Source organism: Cynocephalus volans, chromosome 7 (assembly GCF_027409185.1).
Source record: "Cynocephalus volans isolate mCynVol1 chromosome 7, mCynVol1.pri, whole genome shotgun sequence".
NCBI classification, from domain to species: Eukaryota; Metazoa; Chordata; class Mammalia; order Dermoptera; family Cynocephalidae; genus Cynocephalus; species Cynocephalus volans.
Genome location: NC_084466.1, coordinates 152,616,521 through 152,633,707, shown reverse-complemented (window position 1 = coordinate 152,633,707; position 17,187 = coordinate 152,616,521). Strand labels below are relative to the sequence as shown.

At 38.8% G+C, this 17,187-nt stretch overlaps 1 protein-coding gene across 2 annotated transcripts; it reads right to left on the bottom strand.

Moving 5' to 3' along the window:
* Positions 1-4,239: 4,239 nt before the first annotated feature.
* BUB3 (BUB3 mitotic checkpoint protein) lies at positions 4,240-15,214 on the bottom strand. 2 transcript variants are annotated; one of them, XR_010024052.1, is made up of 9 exons: positions 15,120-15,214; positions 14,523-14,717; positions 13,918-13,987; positions 11,900-12,051; positions 9,224-9,382; positions 7,290-7,467; positions 6,807-7,023; positions 5,675-5,833; positions 4,240-4,577 (listed from the first exon to the last, which is right to left on the bottom strand). XR_010024052.1 is itself a non-coding variant. In XM_063102475.1 (8 exons), exons 2-8 carry the CDS (start codon positions 14,715-14,717, stop codon positions 4,568-4,570), a joined length of 981 nt encoding a protein of 326 aa, XP_062958545.1. In that variant the 5' UTR covers positions 15,120-15,214; the 3' UTR covers positions 4,240-4,567. The 2 variants fall into 2 exon arrangements, 1 of the variants encoding a protein (XP_062958545.1); XM_063102475.1 differs by lacking the exon at positions 5,675-5,833.
* Between the last annotated feature and the right edge of the window lie 1,973 nt (positions 15,215-17,187).

The following is a 17,187-nucleotide window of genomic DNA, read 5'->3' as shown; positions in this document are numbered from 1 at the left end:
TTTTGTTTTGTTTTGTCTTTTTCGTGACCGGCACTCAGCCAGTGAGTGCACCGGCCATTCCTATATAGGATCCGAACCCGCGGCGGCAGCGTCACCGCGCTCCCAGCACCGCGCTCTCCCGAGTGCGCCACGGACTCGGCCCCATAAACATTTTTAAAAGAAAAAATATACTGGCATATTTAAGAACCAGGAATCACATAGATATCTAACTACATTAACTCATGAAAAAAAAATCTAAAAGTCAGCTAATAAGTACGTCTAAGAGTGATGGATTTAATACTTTTCATCCAAAGAGAACGGAGATTTGCGATTCACTGACTGTATCATATTTTACATACTTGTTCATAAGTCCACGGGCTAGGTATTACTTTTATTTTACAGATGAGGAAACTAAGGTTCAGAAATTAATTTGGCTAGTGATGCAATGAATTAAGCAGTAAAGTCATGATTCAAAGCCAGGTTCAAAGGCTGGACTCCAAGACTCACATTGTCACATCACACTGCCTGACCTGATAAACTAGCAGATTCACTTCCAGAGGAATGACAGGCCACAGGGGTGAGGGACTCACAGATTCGACAGGGTGCTAGGTTCCTTCCTCCCTAAAGTTCTAACCAGAATGTTCTCTAAAAGGAGCTTTCAGCCCACACTACTTTTTCTGGTGCCCAGGTTGTCACAGTGTCTGCATTGGTCAATTAGGTGACCTTAGACTTAAGAGCAATCACCAAACTGCCTCCTTTTGCTAACAGGGCAGTGGCTGTGAGGACCAAACATTGGCCAAGTTCTTAAAAACAAAACGCAGCCAAACTATATCATAGCACCTGTCACACTACTTTATAATTATTTACATATTTGTCTATCATCCACACCCCCTGCCCAAGGAGAAACCCCCTTCCAAGATTAGAAATCCAGTGAGAGCAAGGGTCTTTTTATTCTACTTACCACTGGAACCTCAGCACCTAGCAGTGGCTGGCATAGAGCAGGCACTAAATAGTTGTTCAAATAATCAAGTACCAACTAGGTAGCCATTGAAAATAAAGGCAAAAGATAAATTACAGGCAAAATTTCATAATACATTAAGTGCATAAAGCAGGATACTTAAATAAGATCCAAGTCTTGTAAAACTGTACATACTAACTAGCCCCCAGTGTTGCTCAGGAGCATCTTAGCCACAAGTAAATAAGTAGACAACTGTAGCCTGACTCTGAAACAGCCTATAGAGTGAAAGCCCATGTGAGAAGGAACTCATTTACATAATATAACCAGCCATTTGGAGCTCCTGCCCATGTCACACCTGAAGGTGCAAATTTGAAGTCACCATTTTCTGTCCACATCATGGAATTCCCCATGGCCAGACTCCTCTTAGTCACAGTCACAGGATCTCTTGCATCCAGGTTTTAGGGGTGACCTGCCACCCATTACTTCAAAGTACACCAAGGACATATCTCCAAAGTAAACATCATGCAGGCCACATGGCCTATACCATGAGTCAAACCATTCCAAATGAAACTTTTATTTATGGAGAAATACACACAGAAAATCCACAAGGATGGATTTTAAATGTTAAAAGGAGTTATCTCCTATAAGATGAGTAAGTTCTGGAGACCTAATGTACAGCATGGTGATTATACTTTATAATAACATACTGTATACTTAAAATTTGCTAAGAGTATATCTTTAGTATTCTCATCACAAAAATAAAAAGTAACAATGTAAGGTGATGGATATAAATTAGCTCGATTGTGCTAATCATTTCACAACATATACACATACCAAAATATCACATTATACACCTTAACTATATGTCTTTTATCAATTCTACCTCAATGAAGCCAGGAAAAAAAACTTTTCAGTTTTCTCCTATCATAGGCTTGTGATGGCATAATTCATTTTTTGCATGTCTGTTATCTGTATTTTTCTACAATGAACATATCACTTCTATAATAGTTATTAAATACTTAATGAATGAACAAAGCCAAAAGTCATATGGGTAGTGCACGGGACAGTGTCTATATTCCAAAATTATATTTCAAGTTATTTTGATTTTTTTTTTTTTTTTGGCAGCTGGCTGGTATAGGTAACCAAACCCTTGACCTTTGTATTACAAGGCCATGTTCTAACCAACTGGGCTAACCGGCCAGCCCCTCAAGTTATTTTGAAAACAGGGACTGTCTACATTATTCAGCAACATCAAAGTGGCCCAACATTCATGTGCCAGAGTAAAAAAAAAAAAAAGGGGGTGGTCTCTGGTCTTAAGTAAGGAGAGCAAGATGTGCACACACAAAAATGTTACATCAAGTGGTATAAGTAACTATTACCCAAAGTATATAAGCACGAGGTGCTCCATACATTTTGAGAAAGGGCACTTATTTGTGAGCTACAGCAAGGATGGAGGCCTTCATGGAAAAGGGGACCTTGAACAGGACCCTGCAGAAGGATTCCAATTAAAACCTGAAAAATAGCGGTTCAGAAAGAAAATCCTGAGCAGTCTTTGAGATTTCATAATCAACATGAACATTTAAGTTACAGTGAAGCAAGTAGCCTGGCTCCTCAGAGTAGCAGAACCCCAGTGTTTTCTGGGGAATGGTAAAAGGTAAAATAGTTGAAGATGGGAGGGTGCATCAAGAGCAGAGAGTAGACTCAGGGTCAAAGGAATTTGGTGAAAACTGAGTTAAGCAAATTTACAAGGATATTTTTACTGCTGCAGTTCTCCAACCTCTCAATAGATCAACGTGCACCGAGTCCCCACTGAAGTAAGGGAGCTCATGTTATTTGACAGCAGAATCCTTTTTTTCACTGGAGGTTAGTGCATAGAAAACACCTTAGGAAACACCAAATATTGCCACCACCACATTCCCATCCCACCCACTTATGAGAATTCCCAGTGACGGTCAGTCCCACCCTCATTCTCTGACAGCACTTTGACAGCAGTCCCTTCCTGATGATCCAAAGGCTTTGGAAGAAGCATATCTTCTTAGGAAGTTAATGAAGGGCAACTATGAGCAATGGGAGGGATTAGAGAACTCCAAGTATGGCATGATAAGAAAAATAAGTTCCTAAAAAGTTTTGTGTGGTAGTGAGCAGTTTTTGCAAATTACAGGTGGCAATGCTATAAAATCAGTTCAGGGGGCCATAACGCGTTTCTTTAAAATAACAACAAAAAAATAGATGTATGACATGCAGGAAGGGCAAGTTTCATGAACCTTTTGTCTGTTATACATATTATATTTATCTCTGTGTTCTGGACTGTATGGCTCAAAATGTATTTCTTGGGTCACAGCTAAAACGTTTGAAAGTCACTGCTCTAGAAGACAGAAGACTTAGGGCAGAGACTGGAGGTTGCTGCGCTCACCCAGACAGCTGTGGGATAGTAGCAGCGGGAAGAAAAGACAAACAGGAGACAGTTGAATCTGGATAAAGGAAACCAATAAAAATCCCAAGGTAATACACCTGGGTAATTTGGGGGAAAGACAGCTATAATCATATAAGAAGGCAACTGTGAAGGGGAGCTGCTTAAGGAGTATGTAGGGAGACACATTTGGTCTTAAGAGACAAGAAGAGACATCCAGAAGGAACTACAAAAAAAGGATGTCCCACAACACCTCAAAAACGGGTCCACAACACTGCTTTAATTTGGTTACCTTTAACAATACTATATTAATTATTTCAGTTATACAATGTTTTAAATTTATGCTGTCCTCAACCAAATGGTTATGACTTTTAAAAGTACATAATCACACTAAAGAACTGATATCATCAGTTAGTCCCTGACTATTACATTATTTACCATCCCAAGGGCTTCACTTTGATTTAGCATGTTATGGATAAGTACAGAAGGGTCTGTCATTTGGCTCTCTGTGCGTGGACGATGATTTCATCAGCACAGGGACGTATGAGCTACATGAGCTTTACTGCACTGGCACCACTAGGAGAGCACCATGCCAAAAGGAGCTCAGAGGCTGTCATTCAGTCTGTGCCCGTCCTGAATGAAGCTGCACAGCTGGCTCAAGGGCCCTGCTGAGCCATTGAGGGGCACGAGGGAAATGGCTGAACTCCAACAGATCACTTTATCCAGAACTGAATCCCCAACGTACATCAGAGACACAATTAAACAAGGCACAGTGGACTTAAAGGACAAATGTCATCTTCAACATGCCCCTGATGAAGAGTTTTTTGTTTAACAGAAGGCTTTCTAAGTAGTAAATTACACTAATTATCAACATTTAAAAACATCCAACATGTAAGGTTCTGAATCTGATTTATTAGACAGCACAGAAATAACAGATTTAGATGTTACAAAAAGAGCTCAAACTGCTCATAAACAGCAACTAGGCTTGCTTGGGGGAGGGAGGGAAAATTCTTCAGACTACTGCACAGGACACAAGGACTCCTCATCCTAAACAAAATATTAAAGGGTACACAGACACGTTTCTCATAAAACAGAAAACAGAGAAATCCACATACTAAATAACATATACACAATGATTATAACACATCCCTTAGGGGGTAAGCATGTATTTGTAGGAAGCAAACAAAGCTTTCCATAGAGAAACCACTTTCAGGAGATGATTACGTGGACCTGCAATGAAGAAAATACATTTCAAAAGATAGGTTCAGACTTAAACTAAGTTTTCACTGAAATACTTAAAAAATAAAAATAACACCCTTCTCTGTACCAAAAGAATTTTTTAAAAATACATCATGGATAAAATAAATTTCAGTAAAGGTCCAAGTCCTATTCAGACATACAATTTCAAATAACATAAATTAAAACTAGTAAGTTTGATAACAAAAATACTATTTGAAACTACCTAGAATAAGCCAAGCTAAGTTCGTGTTCTGCTTTAAGGCATTACATTGAAATGAATATCATCCTCACTATAATTTTTTTCTTCTTAACCTTAATCACCAGCGGCTGGACAACTGAAATGGACATGAAAACTATATAAATGTCAGAGAAATATGTAAACCTCATTAATGTTTCCAAAAATTCATTTAGAGATAGAAACAGGTCCAAATAGATGCCTGTCTAAATGTACTGCAATTACGTTACAATTATTTTTCCAAATACACAGATATGCTCTGTCTTTTCTCAGTTCATTACTGACTCAAACAATTTGCTCTTCTGGGATCAATTGTTTGCTAATAAATAATTGTTTACAGTCACAAAATGATGTTAGGAGGTTTTCTTATTAGTTTTCCTTCTGCACCCTAATAAGATTGAAAACTAGCTGATTCCCAAGAGTCTAACCTTAACCTCGCTTTGTTTAACAGCCCAGGAAATGATGAACCATCTGCTTCAGAAAATAATGGACGGCCAAGAGGAAATATTGTTTAATTGTAGATTAACCTCCTCATGAGGCAGTCTGAAGCAGCTTTAGAATTAGCAACTATAACCAGCAAAGAAACAAATGGCTCAAGAGCCTTTTCCTCTACCATTTAAGGTCCAGAAAGAATGCAAAGGGATTTTTATTATCTATATTTATTTACAAACGTGTATTTCCACAGTGGAAACAAAAATCATAAAGGTCAAAACTGATTCTCAAAAGTGTAGTCACCTGCCCTCCAGTTTTGTTTGCCCAAATACCTTTAATGCAGCAAACCATCAAACCATCTCATGCACTTAAGAAAATGTTCATTAAAAAAAAAAAAAAAAAAAAAAAAATCAATAAAAACCTCTTTTCCATTATTTTCAGGTTCTTATAATATTAAAATTAATATTTTTCCCTGGTTTCTTTGTTAAAAGTAATAAATCCACCATTGGGGAGTACGAATTGTTTTATTATCATCAACATGGCACTTAAGTAAATGAAATCTTGTCAAGTACATGGTGACCTACAAGTTCAAAAGAAAAAAAGAACAGCATGAGATCAAAATGGCTGGCCAGGACAAGAGATACAAAAGTGACAGATTAAATGCAAACACAGCCCTTTATCCAACAGGCTTCACAAGCTAAGACTTTACTAAAGTCAAACCTGTAAAATCACATATGATATTAAATATTTAATACTTTGCCCTCAATTTAGTGAGAGTACCATACCCACTTTAATTCAGAAAAGTACAGGAATCCTGAAAACACTGTTATTCTACAAATATTTATCAAGGACTTTCTTCAAGGGCCTGGGGAGAGAGGAACAGGGAACAGGACAAAGACACTTGGGAGAGGAATTTTACAGTTTAACATGTGCCTAAGTCTTAGTTTTCTTTTAAACCTGGTGGAGGTAATTAAGTAAAAAGCTTTAACCTGTTGGTATCAAAAAAATGTAAATAGTTCCTTTCGGACAACAGTTACAACAGGCAAAGACATCTATGAAAATCTGAAAACTAAGGAGATTCGCTATTCCAGGCAAGGCCATATTATCCTAGGTTTCCAATAAGACCTGAAGGTCATTCACTTTGTGTAAATATTAAAGAAACAACCTCTGTGGAGAGGAAAGATTTTTGGCAGTTCAAATTCTTAAATATCTTAAACAGAATTTGCTAAAATAAATTATTCTTGAATTCCTCAACTTAATTTTGAAGCAATGAGTTAGTAATAACTCCAGAGATTCAAATAATAGAGCCTATTCAAGAAGAATGAGAGTTTGACATTCTTCTCTACAAAACAACTAGGCACAATTTTATCTATCAGACGTCTATCAACCTACGGATATTGAAAGCTTGGGAGAACAAGATAAAATCAACTCCAACCCTACAGTCAGCTGTAATATCGAGCAGGCATCAACAATGCTATTCATGAATTTAGAAAAATTAATAAATCCTGGGTTGAATGCAAGAAAAGGCTCAAATACAGGTGAAGCATACTCACTTGGGTTTTGTTTCTGCATCTGTCACTTGGCGAATAAAGATACCATCTTCAGGATGTTCTGTGTCATCCATTTCATACATATATGATGATGCTATTGCAAGGGTAGTCCCATCATTACTGAAGGCAAGTGATGCAATGCTGGTGGGGTACCGATGGAACTGGCACAGTCGCTTTTTGTTAAACGGATCCCAAATATTTACAAATCCATCAGAACCACCTGCAAGTAATTTCAAAATAGCTAAAATGGTTCTTAATACCAGATACAGAAATAGCCATTATCTTAACAAACAGTTCATTCTTAGGGCCAAAAGATGTTACATATTCCCCAAGAAGTACTGTACCAGATTTTCTTCCCTACACACCACAAAAAGCAAGCATAAATTTTCAAAAAATTCTGCCTAAGCATAAATAAATAGTATTCAATTAATTTTAAAAAGCACATTATCTTAATAATTAGATATAGGTTAGCATGCCATACTTCACCTGTGGCAAATGTATTGTGGATATTGTGAAAGGAAATGGCATTCACCGGGTAAATCTGCTCAATATTATTTTCTTTCAGTCTGTGACATTTGAAGGCATACTTCTTCTTCTGTACCTCAGGGCTTGGGTCCAAGTACTCAACTGCCACTCGGCCTTCAATAGAGCTTAATACATAACCCTGCCAAGAGGGAACCAGAGGACAAAAATGGTAAAATCCAACCTCCAAAAATAAGGTACTAATTCCCAAATTTAACGCACACTAAGGAAAGATGATTATTTCAAAAGAAACGTTATTCCAAAGAAAGCACGGCCAGGTTGTAACAGTTTTTAAGATGTGCTAACATCGTTATGACGATTCTAAAAAGTTAAAAACACTAATCCCTGTTTTATAAAAAATAAGGCTATTATCTCTTGCTTTCTTCACTGTACCAGTGCCTTACACATTGCAATAAAAAATGTCTGGTTTTTGGTCAAACCTAAACCAGAATTTTAAAGTTTTAGTATTATTTATTTGTTGTCCTGTCTAGAAAGGGAATCAAATTTGTTCCCTCGGTTGAAATATACTCTTCTACATTCTATGGCTTTTCAACTCTAACAGCTACAGGAATTGTGTTTCCTTCATTGCTGCATCAATAATCCACATGAACTGGAACATCAGTATTCCATCACAGTCATTCCACCTCTTGCATTAGCTACAGAAAGACAGGTTTGCAAACAAAGCCAACTTTCAGGAACATTCAAAAGCAGCTTACAATATCAAGCCTTCTCTCAACTTTCCTTGAAATGACATTATGTCCAAAAAAAGTAAGAGATAATATGCCAAACATGAAATCTGTTTTATACTTTTTTTAATCCTTCAAGGTATAAACAAGATTTATTCCTGAAAACTGCTTATGGAGGGGGGAAAAAAATCAGTAAAACCCTACTTGTAAACTTCCACTATAATAAGTGGGGATAGTCCTATAGAAAATTTTAGACACAAACATAAAAACGGAGTTTATTTTTATAAAAATAGAGCATGTTTTAATCACATATTTAAATCACTAAAGTTTCACATAATTGCAATTGCTTATCTTCAGTGGAAATTACAATTTCCTGAAAAAAAGAACTGTGATCACCATTTGAGGTACTGGCTTTTGAAATAAAGGGCCAAGAGAATGACTGACATAACTGCTTCAAGTTCCACAGTCACTAAAGGACAGCCACAAGATTCCAAAGGTACCTGCTATTTTTAATGACTTTTCCTCTTGCAAAATTTCAACTACAGCTGACCACACCACCAGCTCCCCTTAGAACTTCAAGGACTGGGGGCAGGAGAGTGCTCACTAATAAACAGGCTAATCTCATTTAGTGATGATGATGGAAGGTGACCCACCCTGTACATCAAGACTTAGTCATTATATGAGGGGCACTGCCTGTCTAACCTCAGTGAAGTTCTTATTTCAAAAAAAAAAAATCAAAGTTCTATTCTAGTGTGAGACGGGGGAAAGAACTCTAGTATCAGGGTTACAAAAGGCAAAAAGAGAACAGCAAATTCTATAAACTTAAATTTCCAGATTTAAATTTTAATTCACTGGTTTGTAAACTGAAATATCTGCAAAACTCTCTCTGATTATCTTATCTCTCTCAAGCATCCTGGACCAGGATCAATAAGAAATCTGAAGACCTCTATTCAAACCACTGGTGTTCCTGGGCAGGTTACTTAACCTCCCTGAACATCAAGGTCTTCTCTAAAATGGGGGTTAACACACTACCTTTTAATACAAGGCTGTCAAAAATATTAAATGAGAATACACCTAACCGCAAATTCTAAATCACTACTCAAAAAAACCCCCCCAAAAACAAAAAACTTTAAAGGCATAAAGGCAGTGGCCAAATCACTATTATGTAAGGTCATACTAATTTTAAATTCCAGATAGATCATAGATCAGTACCTGCTTGTTTGGAAACGCTCGTATGCAGCGAGTCTGGTATTTCAGGCTGGACTCCCTGCGCTGCTGCACGTAGCCCATGTTCCGTAAATCCCACACCAACACTCTGCGGCCCGCTGTTCCCACAATCAGCCGGTCACCAGACACTGAGAGGGTATACACCTTTAAAGAAAGACCAAAATTTGCTGAAAATCACCTACTTGCCTGAAAAGGGCATTTTGCCCCAAAACGAAGTTTATCTAATCATAAAACCATAAAAAAGTTATCTGATCAGGATCCCAAACACAGGTACCAACTTTAGATACTGCAGTTATTCAAACCAATTCACACAAAATAGCAAACACATGATATTCTTAATACTTCACCAAGTATCATATAATGTACATTGTAATTAATTTTGTAAAGGCACTTTTAAAGACTTAATTTTCTTCATTACTGAAACAAACAACTTTTCCCAGCCTCCTCCTTTTTATTTAGAGATGGCAAAAGTGTTTATAAAAACACTCAAAAATGAGAAAACAAAGCCAAAAAATAATTCAAGACACCTTTTGATAGGTTTCTTTTTCAAAGACAATCATTTTCAAATTTTACTTTTCTTGCTTTTCATAAAACAATCATTTTCAAAGTTATCATCTATGACCACCTTTTGGAAGGAGATTTCATTTTGCAACTCTTTGAAAATCTCCATTTCTCCCGGCTGTTACACTGAATAAATAGGCCTTTCCGGGAAGAGTAAGGGACCCATCATTAATTAGCTGTTTAGTTGCTTTTGATGGCATACAAACTCAAAATTAAAAGATAAGGACAGTGGTCTGGCATATGACAAAGAGAATTCTTGTGCCCTGACGTCACAGCAAACATTCAAGACAGAAGTTCATCTTTAGGAATATTAAAAAGCATTTTATTCCTTAATAAAATAGGTGTCTATTTTCCCCCTCCTAATGCCTTTTCTTCAATAATAAAATCCACAAAAATTCCTAAATCATAGAATTTCCTGCAAGCAAAGATTTAACAGTTTATTTGCAGATATAATATTACTTGGAGACAAAACAGAGGTGGCAAATTCATAAAAAAGGTGACAAACAATATTTTCCTAATCATGTTGTCATTTTATTAATCTAGACTTGAGATGCATAACTGTGCTCTGGTTATTATTTTCAAATATAAGCAGCTCCAACTTAATCTGACCTAATATTTTCAAACCTGAAGAACAGCTATAACAAATGCAGAGAGGCCCCAGGAAATGATAAGACATCTCCTTAACATTCAGTGATTAAACCTTATGGTTAACAGTCAGTAGTATGTTAACTACAAACCACCAGCTGAAGAACCAAGTTAGATTTTACTACACTATGCCCCAACAGTCTCTTCAATCTGACCTTAAAATTCAACAACTAATGTGACTAAGGGAAAAACAAGGAATTAAAAAGATTCAAAGCAATAGATTTAATAAGCAGATTTAAATAGGACAAACAGCATAATATTTATCATAGTTTATTCAGAAAACAAAACATTTGCAGAAAAAATGAAAATTAATCTAAGATGTATTAACTACACCAAACTTAAAAGATACAGAATCCAGAAAGAGATCAATTTATAATGGTACAATTTTATCTTAAATCTTTACTATACAGGTGACACGCAAGCTTCTAATAGTGCTCTCTATCCCCACTGATCATAAATCAAGTGAAACCACTGTCATCCTACTGACTAGGTATATACATTTATCAAAGAAAGTATTAAAAAAAGTGACATAATGAACCTTGCTGAACCAATAAGCAGCTTGATTCAGTGTGGCTGTCCATTACATGATATTCTGTCTGCAATTTATCACAGTTCTTAACATGTTACATACAACCATAAATCAAAACTAGAAACAATGCAATTATTTTATTCTGAACAAAGGTCTTGCCAGGAGTAGATTCAACTGTTATGTGACAAAAATAATGGCTCTGGATGACCACTGTATTTAATGATAGCTAACAGGAATTGAATAGTATATTTACACTGAGGAAATATATTCAAGTGAAGGATACCTTTAAACTGCTAGAACGATCAATCTTTAACTACCACCTGATAAAGTCTGATGAGGATACAGCAAAAATTCTCAATTACACTTTCATCAGACAGATCAAAAGGTTAGAATAAATACACAAAGTTTCGGTTTGAAAAAGCTTCATTCAGAGTAAGAGCCGTCAAACTACATCTCTCAGCATTAAAAAAAATACACACACAAACAGTAAAAGCCAGGGAACACAGGGCACCTTTCCCACTAAACTTGAAATAACCCATTTCGTGCTCTTAACAGTCAACTCAAATGAAATCTCGGGTCACAAATGAAAATGAGTGATGCTCCATCCATTTTCCGGTTTGGGCATGTCAAACCCAATTTAAGATAATCGAACAGTCTTTGCTAAATTCTCTGAAAAGGCAGTGAGCTGCTCCTCAGTCCTGAAAGTTAAAGCACTGACAATACAGATAGGCAGGTTCATTTAAGCTAGCATTCTCCAGTACAAGTTGACAGAAAAAAGGTGACCAAAATCCCAAAGTTAATTTTCCTTTGCATTAAAGCATTTCTATGTAGTAGGGATTATAAAAGACTCTTTGTCAACTCTTAATCTCTAAATTCAACAGCATATTCATCAAACACAATTCCTATGATGAATATAAAGAGCCTACCTTTTCAGGCTGAGAGAAGGTCCCAGCATTACAAGGAGTTCTGGGATCCCACAATTTAACTGTCTGATCCCAACTTCCAGTAACCATCACATTCACTTCCGGACAGTATTCAACACATCTGATAGGGGCATCATGGGTTCCAACAAGATTTTCTACAGGAGAAAGAAGGGGTGGGGGGAACCAACACTTAGCTTTACTAACATCTACTAAACAAGATTCCTCAAATGAATTAAAGGAAACATTCATTCAACTGTAATGAATCCACCTCATCCAACTCTATGGAAATGGCTGCATATAAGAAAAATCTTTCCATGACTACAAGAAGTTTTCCTTTCCTCTCTGTTCACCTTACAGCGCAACTTGATTCACTAGCATGGTACATATCAAAGGCTGCTGTGTGAATTACAGCCTACATTAAAACAGTGGCATGTCTGTTATTTTCCTGACCTAATTCCAGAATTCTTACAGAAACCCTGTTTACTTCTGTACCTGTGCCTTTACCTATATAAGATCTGGTACATGCTAGGTGCTCAAGAAATATCTGTTGAATGAACAAAGGAGGGAAGAACTCTGGTCTTCTGGATTTCAACAACACTTATCTTGAACATTAAACCAATACTTATAAGAAACTTATTTACATGGTTACAGGATTATGAGAGCTGGGGGTGAAGTCCTACAATTATTCCACTTGGTTTTCACAGTGGATCAAACTTCCAATACACATCTTTCAGTTTCAACCTTCACATTCTCAGTTATTCATTCAACTAACATCTACTAAATGTTTACTATGTGCCAGAATTTGAGCCACCTGCCAAGGATGAAAGAATGAACAACATATGGTCTTGACCTTTAAACAGAAATGCTGCCTTTTTAAAAATATATCATTTAAACAAGAAAGGAAAGTATCTCATGAAGTTTGGCACTGACCTTCAGAGAGTAAACAGATAATTCCCTAAGTTACAGTCTATAATACCAAAAATCTTTAAGTTTAAAAAAAAAAAACCTTAAGTTTGCTTTTCAGTGTTCTTTGCCCCCAAGTCTTCAAACAAATAGGACCTAAACCTTCAAACTTACTTTCTATACAGGGTAAGCTACAGTACTGGCAAACAAAACTAAACATTTAAATGAGAAAGTGACTTTCACGCAAAATCCACCTCTGATTGAGTGGTTGGTTTTTTTTCTTTGAGAAAATGTGCCCATTCTTTTGTCCAACTCGTTCTCGATCTAGTCATATGTCTGTGCCCTGCCATCTCCTTAAGTACATGTTTGTCTAATGTACACACAAACACATGCTCAGCTACAGAGCTCTGTGCATTTGGGTTCCAACCCAATCTCTCCTTGGCCCTAATATCACCATGAAAATTTGGGTAAGTCATTTCATATCTGGGCCTCTAAAAAATTACTTATCTAAAAGAAAGTGTGCCATCTTGACATTCATTCAATAAATGCAATGGAAACATACTCTACTGCTAAATAACTATACAATCAGGATTAACGTAAACACGGTTGGCTATTTTATGATGCTGGTTTTTAAAAACCACTATGGGATCCAGTCCACTTCTAAGGATAACGTAAAGGACAAATAACTAAGCATCATTTCGTGTAAACTTTATTTTTATTTTATTTCTTTTAAAGATGACCGGTAAGGGGATCTTAACCCTTGCCTTGGTGTTGTCAGCACCACGCTCTCCCAAGTGAGCTAACCGGCCATCCCTACATGGAATCTGAATCAGGAGCCTTGGTGTTCTCAGCACCACACTCTCCTGAGCCAGAGGTGAGCCCCATGTAAACTTTAGAATGGTGACCATAATGGGCTTTACTGCAAAAATACATGCATATTGTTTTGTGATCATTAACTTAATGGTCATTTAAATTTTTTAAAAAACTCTAAATTCAGCCACTTTAACATGCATCTATGCAGCTAAGCAAGCAATTCAGGAACTACTCTTCCTAAATAAACATTCATATCCTAGTTCCTTAGCCAAGGAAACAAACTGGTAAAAATGTGGTCATGTTACCTTGATCAGTGTTCAAATCATGCATTTTCAATTGATGATCTAATCCTCCACTCCAGGCATGTGTTGGATCCTACAAAATAAAATGTTCAACCATTTAAAACTTACAGAGTGTTTCAAAATTCCTATTCCCACAGCCAACTGTTCAGCTTATGCTCAGGATGATACGCACTGAGCTCACCTATTCATTGTAAACAAGTAAAAAAAAAAAAACAGCACAAAAAAGCAAGTCAGTGTTCACAAAAACTACTATATTGGCAAACTGAGGGCTGTTTTATCCCATTCATCATACTAGCTGATAGTAAGTAGCCATCCTTGATAGCCAAATTAATCTTGCTGCAAATTTAAATACAATTATCCTACGTCCAAAAAGATTTCAGGGTTACTCCATATGCCTGAACTTGAAAGAGGAGAGTTTCCAACGTTTGTTTGCATGTCCCCAACGCAAAAAACGGTACCTGGCACAAGACAGGTGTTCCAGATAAAGCTAAAGAGCTGTGCAGATAACTCCACCAACAGAAGCCTCTATCCCATACTGGGACAGGCACGCTACTAACACGGGATATCATAATACGGTGAGAACAGGAGCGGAAACTGAGGACACCTACGTAGAACGCACAGTCCAGGACGGCGCCGGTGTGCTGGTACTTGAGCCGCATGGAGTTGGCCGGCACATCGTAGAGGCGCACAGACGTGTCCCAGGAGGAGACCAGCAGGAACTGGGAGGTGTTGGGGCTGAACTTCACCGAGGAGATGCCATCCTCGGGTGGCTGGTTCAGCTTGAACTCGTTAGAACCGGTCATCTGCAGAACAAGCACCCAGTGAGTCCCCAGGGGTGCTGGGGTCGGGGGTCTGGGAGTACCGAAGGCCCGGTAGTGGGGGGCTCCAGGGAGGAGAGCCCGGAAGATGTTGGTGAGGATGCGCTTGCGCGGAGCCTGCGCCCGCCACCGCCGGGACCCGCCGCCCGGCGCCAGGGCCATCTCATCCCATCCCCCGCCGCCGCACCGCCAACCCCAGCCCCCGGCCAGGCCTGCCGCGGCGTCCGCACCCCGGCCCCTCCCCGGGGCCTGTCGTCCCGGATGCTCCTAAAATAAAGGAAAAACGATAGGAGAGAAACAGGCTCCCCTGCGGACGGCGCCGCCAGCTGCAGGCCCGGCGAGTCCCCGGGGAGTCCGCTCCTGCACCCCGTCGTCTCGTTCCGCTACCTTGGGCTCCCTTCAGAGGTAACGTCGCCGCCGCTCGCCACCGCTCGCCGCCGCCGCCGCCGCCGCCGCCTTGCCTCAGAGCACTCGCGGTCTGGGCGAAGGAGGCGGAGAGGAAGCCACCCCGAGGCGGCTTTCCATTGGCTCATTTCAAACGTCAACGTCTCATTCTAAGCAGCCGATTGGTCCGCTCAGCTGTCTCCTGGCGGTCAACCCAGTCATCTTGTTCCGGCTCAAAGGGAAACCGTGACTGTTCCGATCACGTGGTCTGGTCTTACGGCTCCCACGGGGGCACACGCGCGCGAGCTGGGCGAACGGAAACTACAACTCCCAAAGAGCCTCGCGGCAACTCTGCGTTAACGCCCTCTCACACCCGTGTGCGGCACGCTGGGAGATGTAGTTTTCCTGGGACCGACGTCCTGCCTGTCCTCTGAATAGTGGGCGGGAAAGCCTTGCCAGCTCCGCCGGTGGTGCCTTCCCATCTTAGTCTCTTAGAACAGGAATCCTGTTTTGATAAATACTCTTATAGAGCTAGATTACTCTCCCTTCCTCTGGACTTGCATACACCCGTGAAGCTAACCCAAAATGGGAGGAGAGAAGGAAATATTTGCTCTGTAATCAACTGCATATTTTGCCTAGATTTTTTTTCTCATTTTCCTGGAGTTTCCACCTGTGAACCAGGATCTCACATTTCCCATGGTCCTAAGTTCTGTGGATCTCACAGAAACTCCCTTATATTTGCTTTATCTCTCCATTCCATCTTTCCACAAACATTTATTGAGCCCCCTTTGTGTACCAGATCCCGGAAGATGCGTTTAATCAGACCAGTGCTTGCCCACGAGGAACTCCCCTGCCAGAAGGGTAAACAGACTGGGAAACAAATGCTCTGGAATGTGTTAAAGCTCAAACAGCTTCTTTCGAAGATATGTTTCTGTAGGGTCCTCAGGTGACAGCTACAAGCCTCTCCCCTTCCACCCAGCCCTGACACTCCCACAGATGGCAGGCTGTTTGCTCCTTTTTGTGTTTCTAGAATCCTCTAGAACTACAAGGATCAAGAAGGTTGCTCCGGTAATCAGTGATTTAACCTCCGTGAAAGAAAAGCGATACTTAATCAGCAGAATGAAGTGACTGATTCTCTTGAACGTCAAAGGCTCACTGAAAATTTGCAATTTAATCCATGCTGTAACCTTTTTCACTGCCTTTTGTGAAGAAAAAGTCTTGTTTTATTATGTTATTTTGTATGAAGTGGGAGAAAATTTGGGGGGTTAAAGTGTTTAGCTTTTAAAGTGTATTAATAAAGAGTTGGTGATCTTTATGCATTCACACGTCCTAAATTGGATGCACTTTTTATAATTTTTGACAATAAATACAGCAACAACCCATTTGCCTACTGCATTGATGATATTACTGCTAATGGATTCTTTCCCTCCTTCCTCAGCAGTCCTAGTACTTGGTTCTCCATCTCTTTTCTTTCAATAAGTTAATGGCCAAATTCAAATTTTTAAAATGCAGTGCCTTACTTCCATTCTAACTTTAGCTAAGTAATTTTGTCTGTTGACTTATTTGGTTCCCTCTCCCAGTTGTTTATTTAATTCTATTAGTTTTTCAAGATTCTAAGCATGAATTACCCACTAATAAAATCTAAGTGTATTTCATTATCCAGTGTGTGTATGATTCAGATCCCTCTGGGCATGCAGTTGCAGCCCGACTCTACTTGAGTTTTAAGAAACGTCAATCTTTTAAATCTAGTTTAGAGCCTGAAAGGAGGCTGATGCTTTTGCTGATTATTCAAATGAATTGACAGTCTTGATATAGGATATCTGGCCACAACAGGAGTCTTGAACATTTTAAGTCCAAATGCAAAGTCACAAGACTGTGTGTGTATGTGTTTAATACTTAGTTACCCGTAAGAGAGAGAAGTTCCTAGAAACTAATTACACTGTTGGATCATCTTTGACTGCTAACTTCTGGATAAATAAAAATTGAAATATACACTATGACAACCTAGAAAAGGGTCATTTCCTAAAATCTTAAGGGCAAAATCACTCCATCATTAAATGCCTGCAGTGAC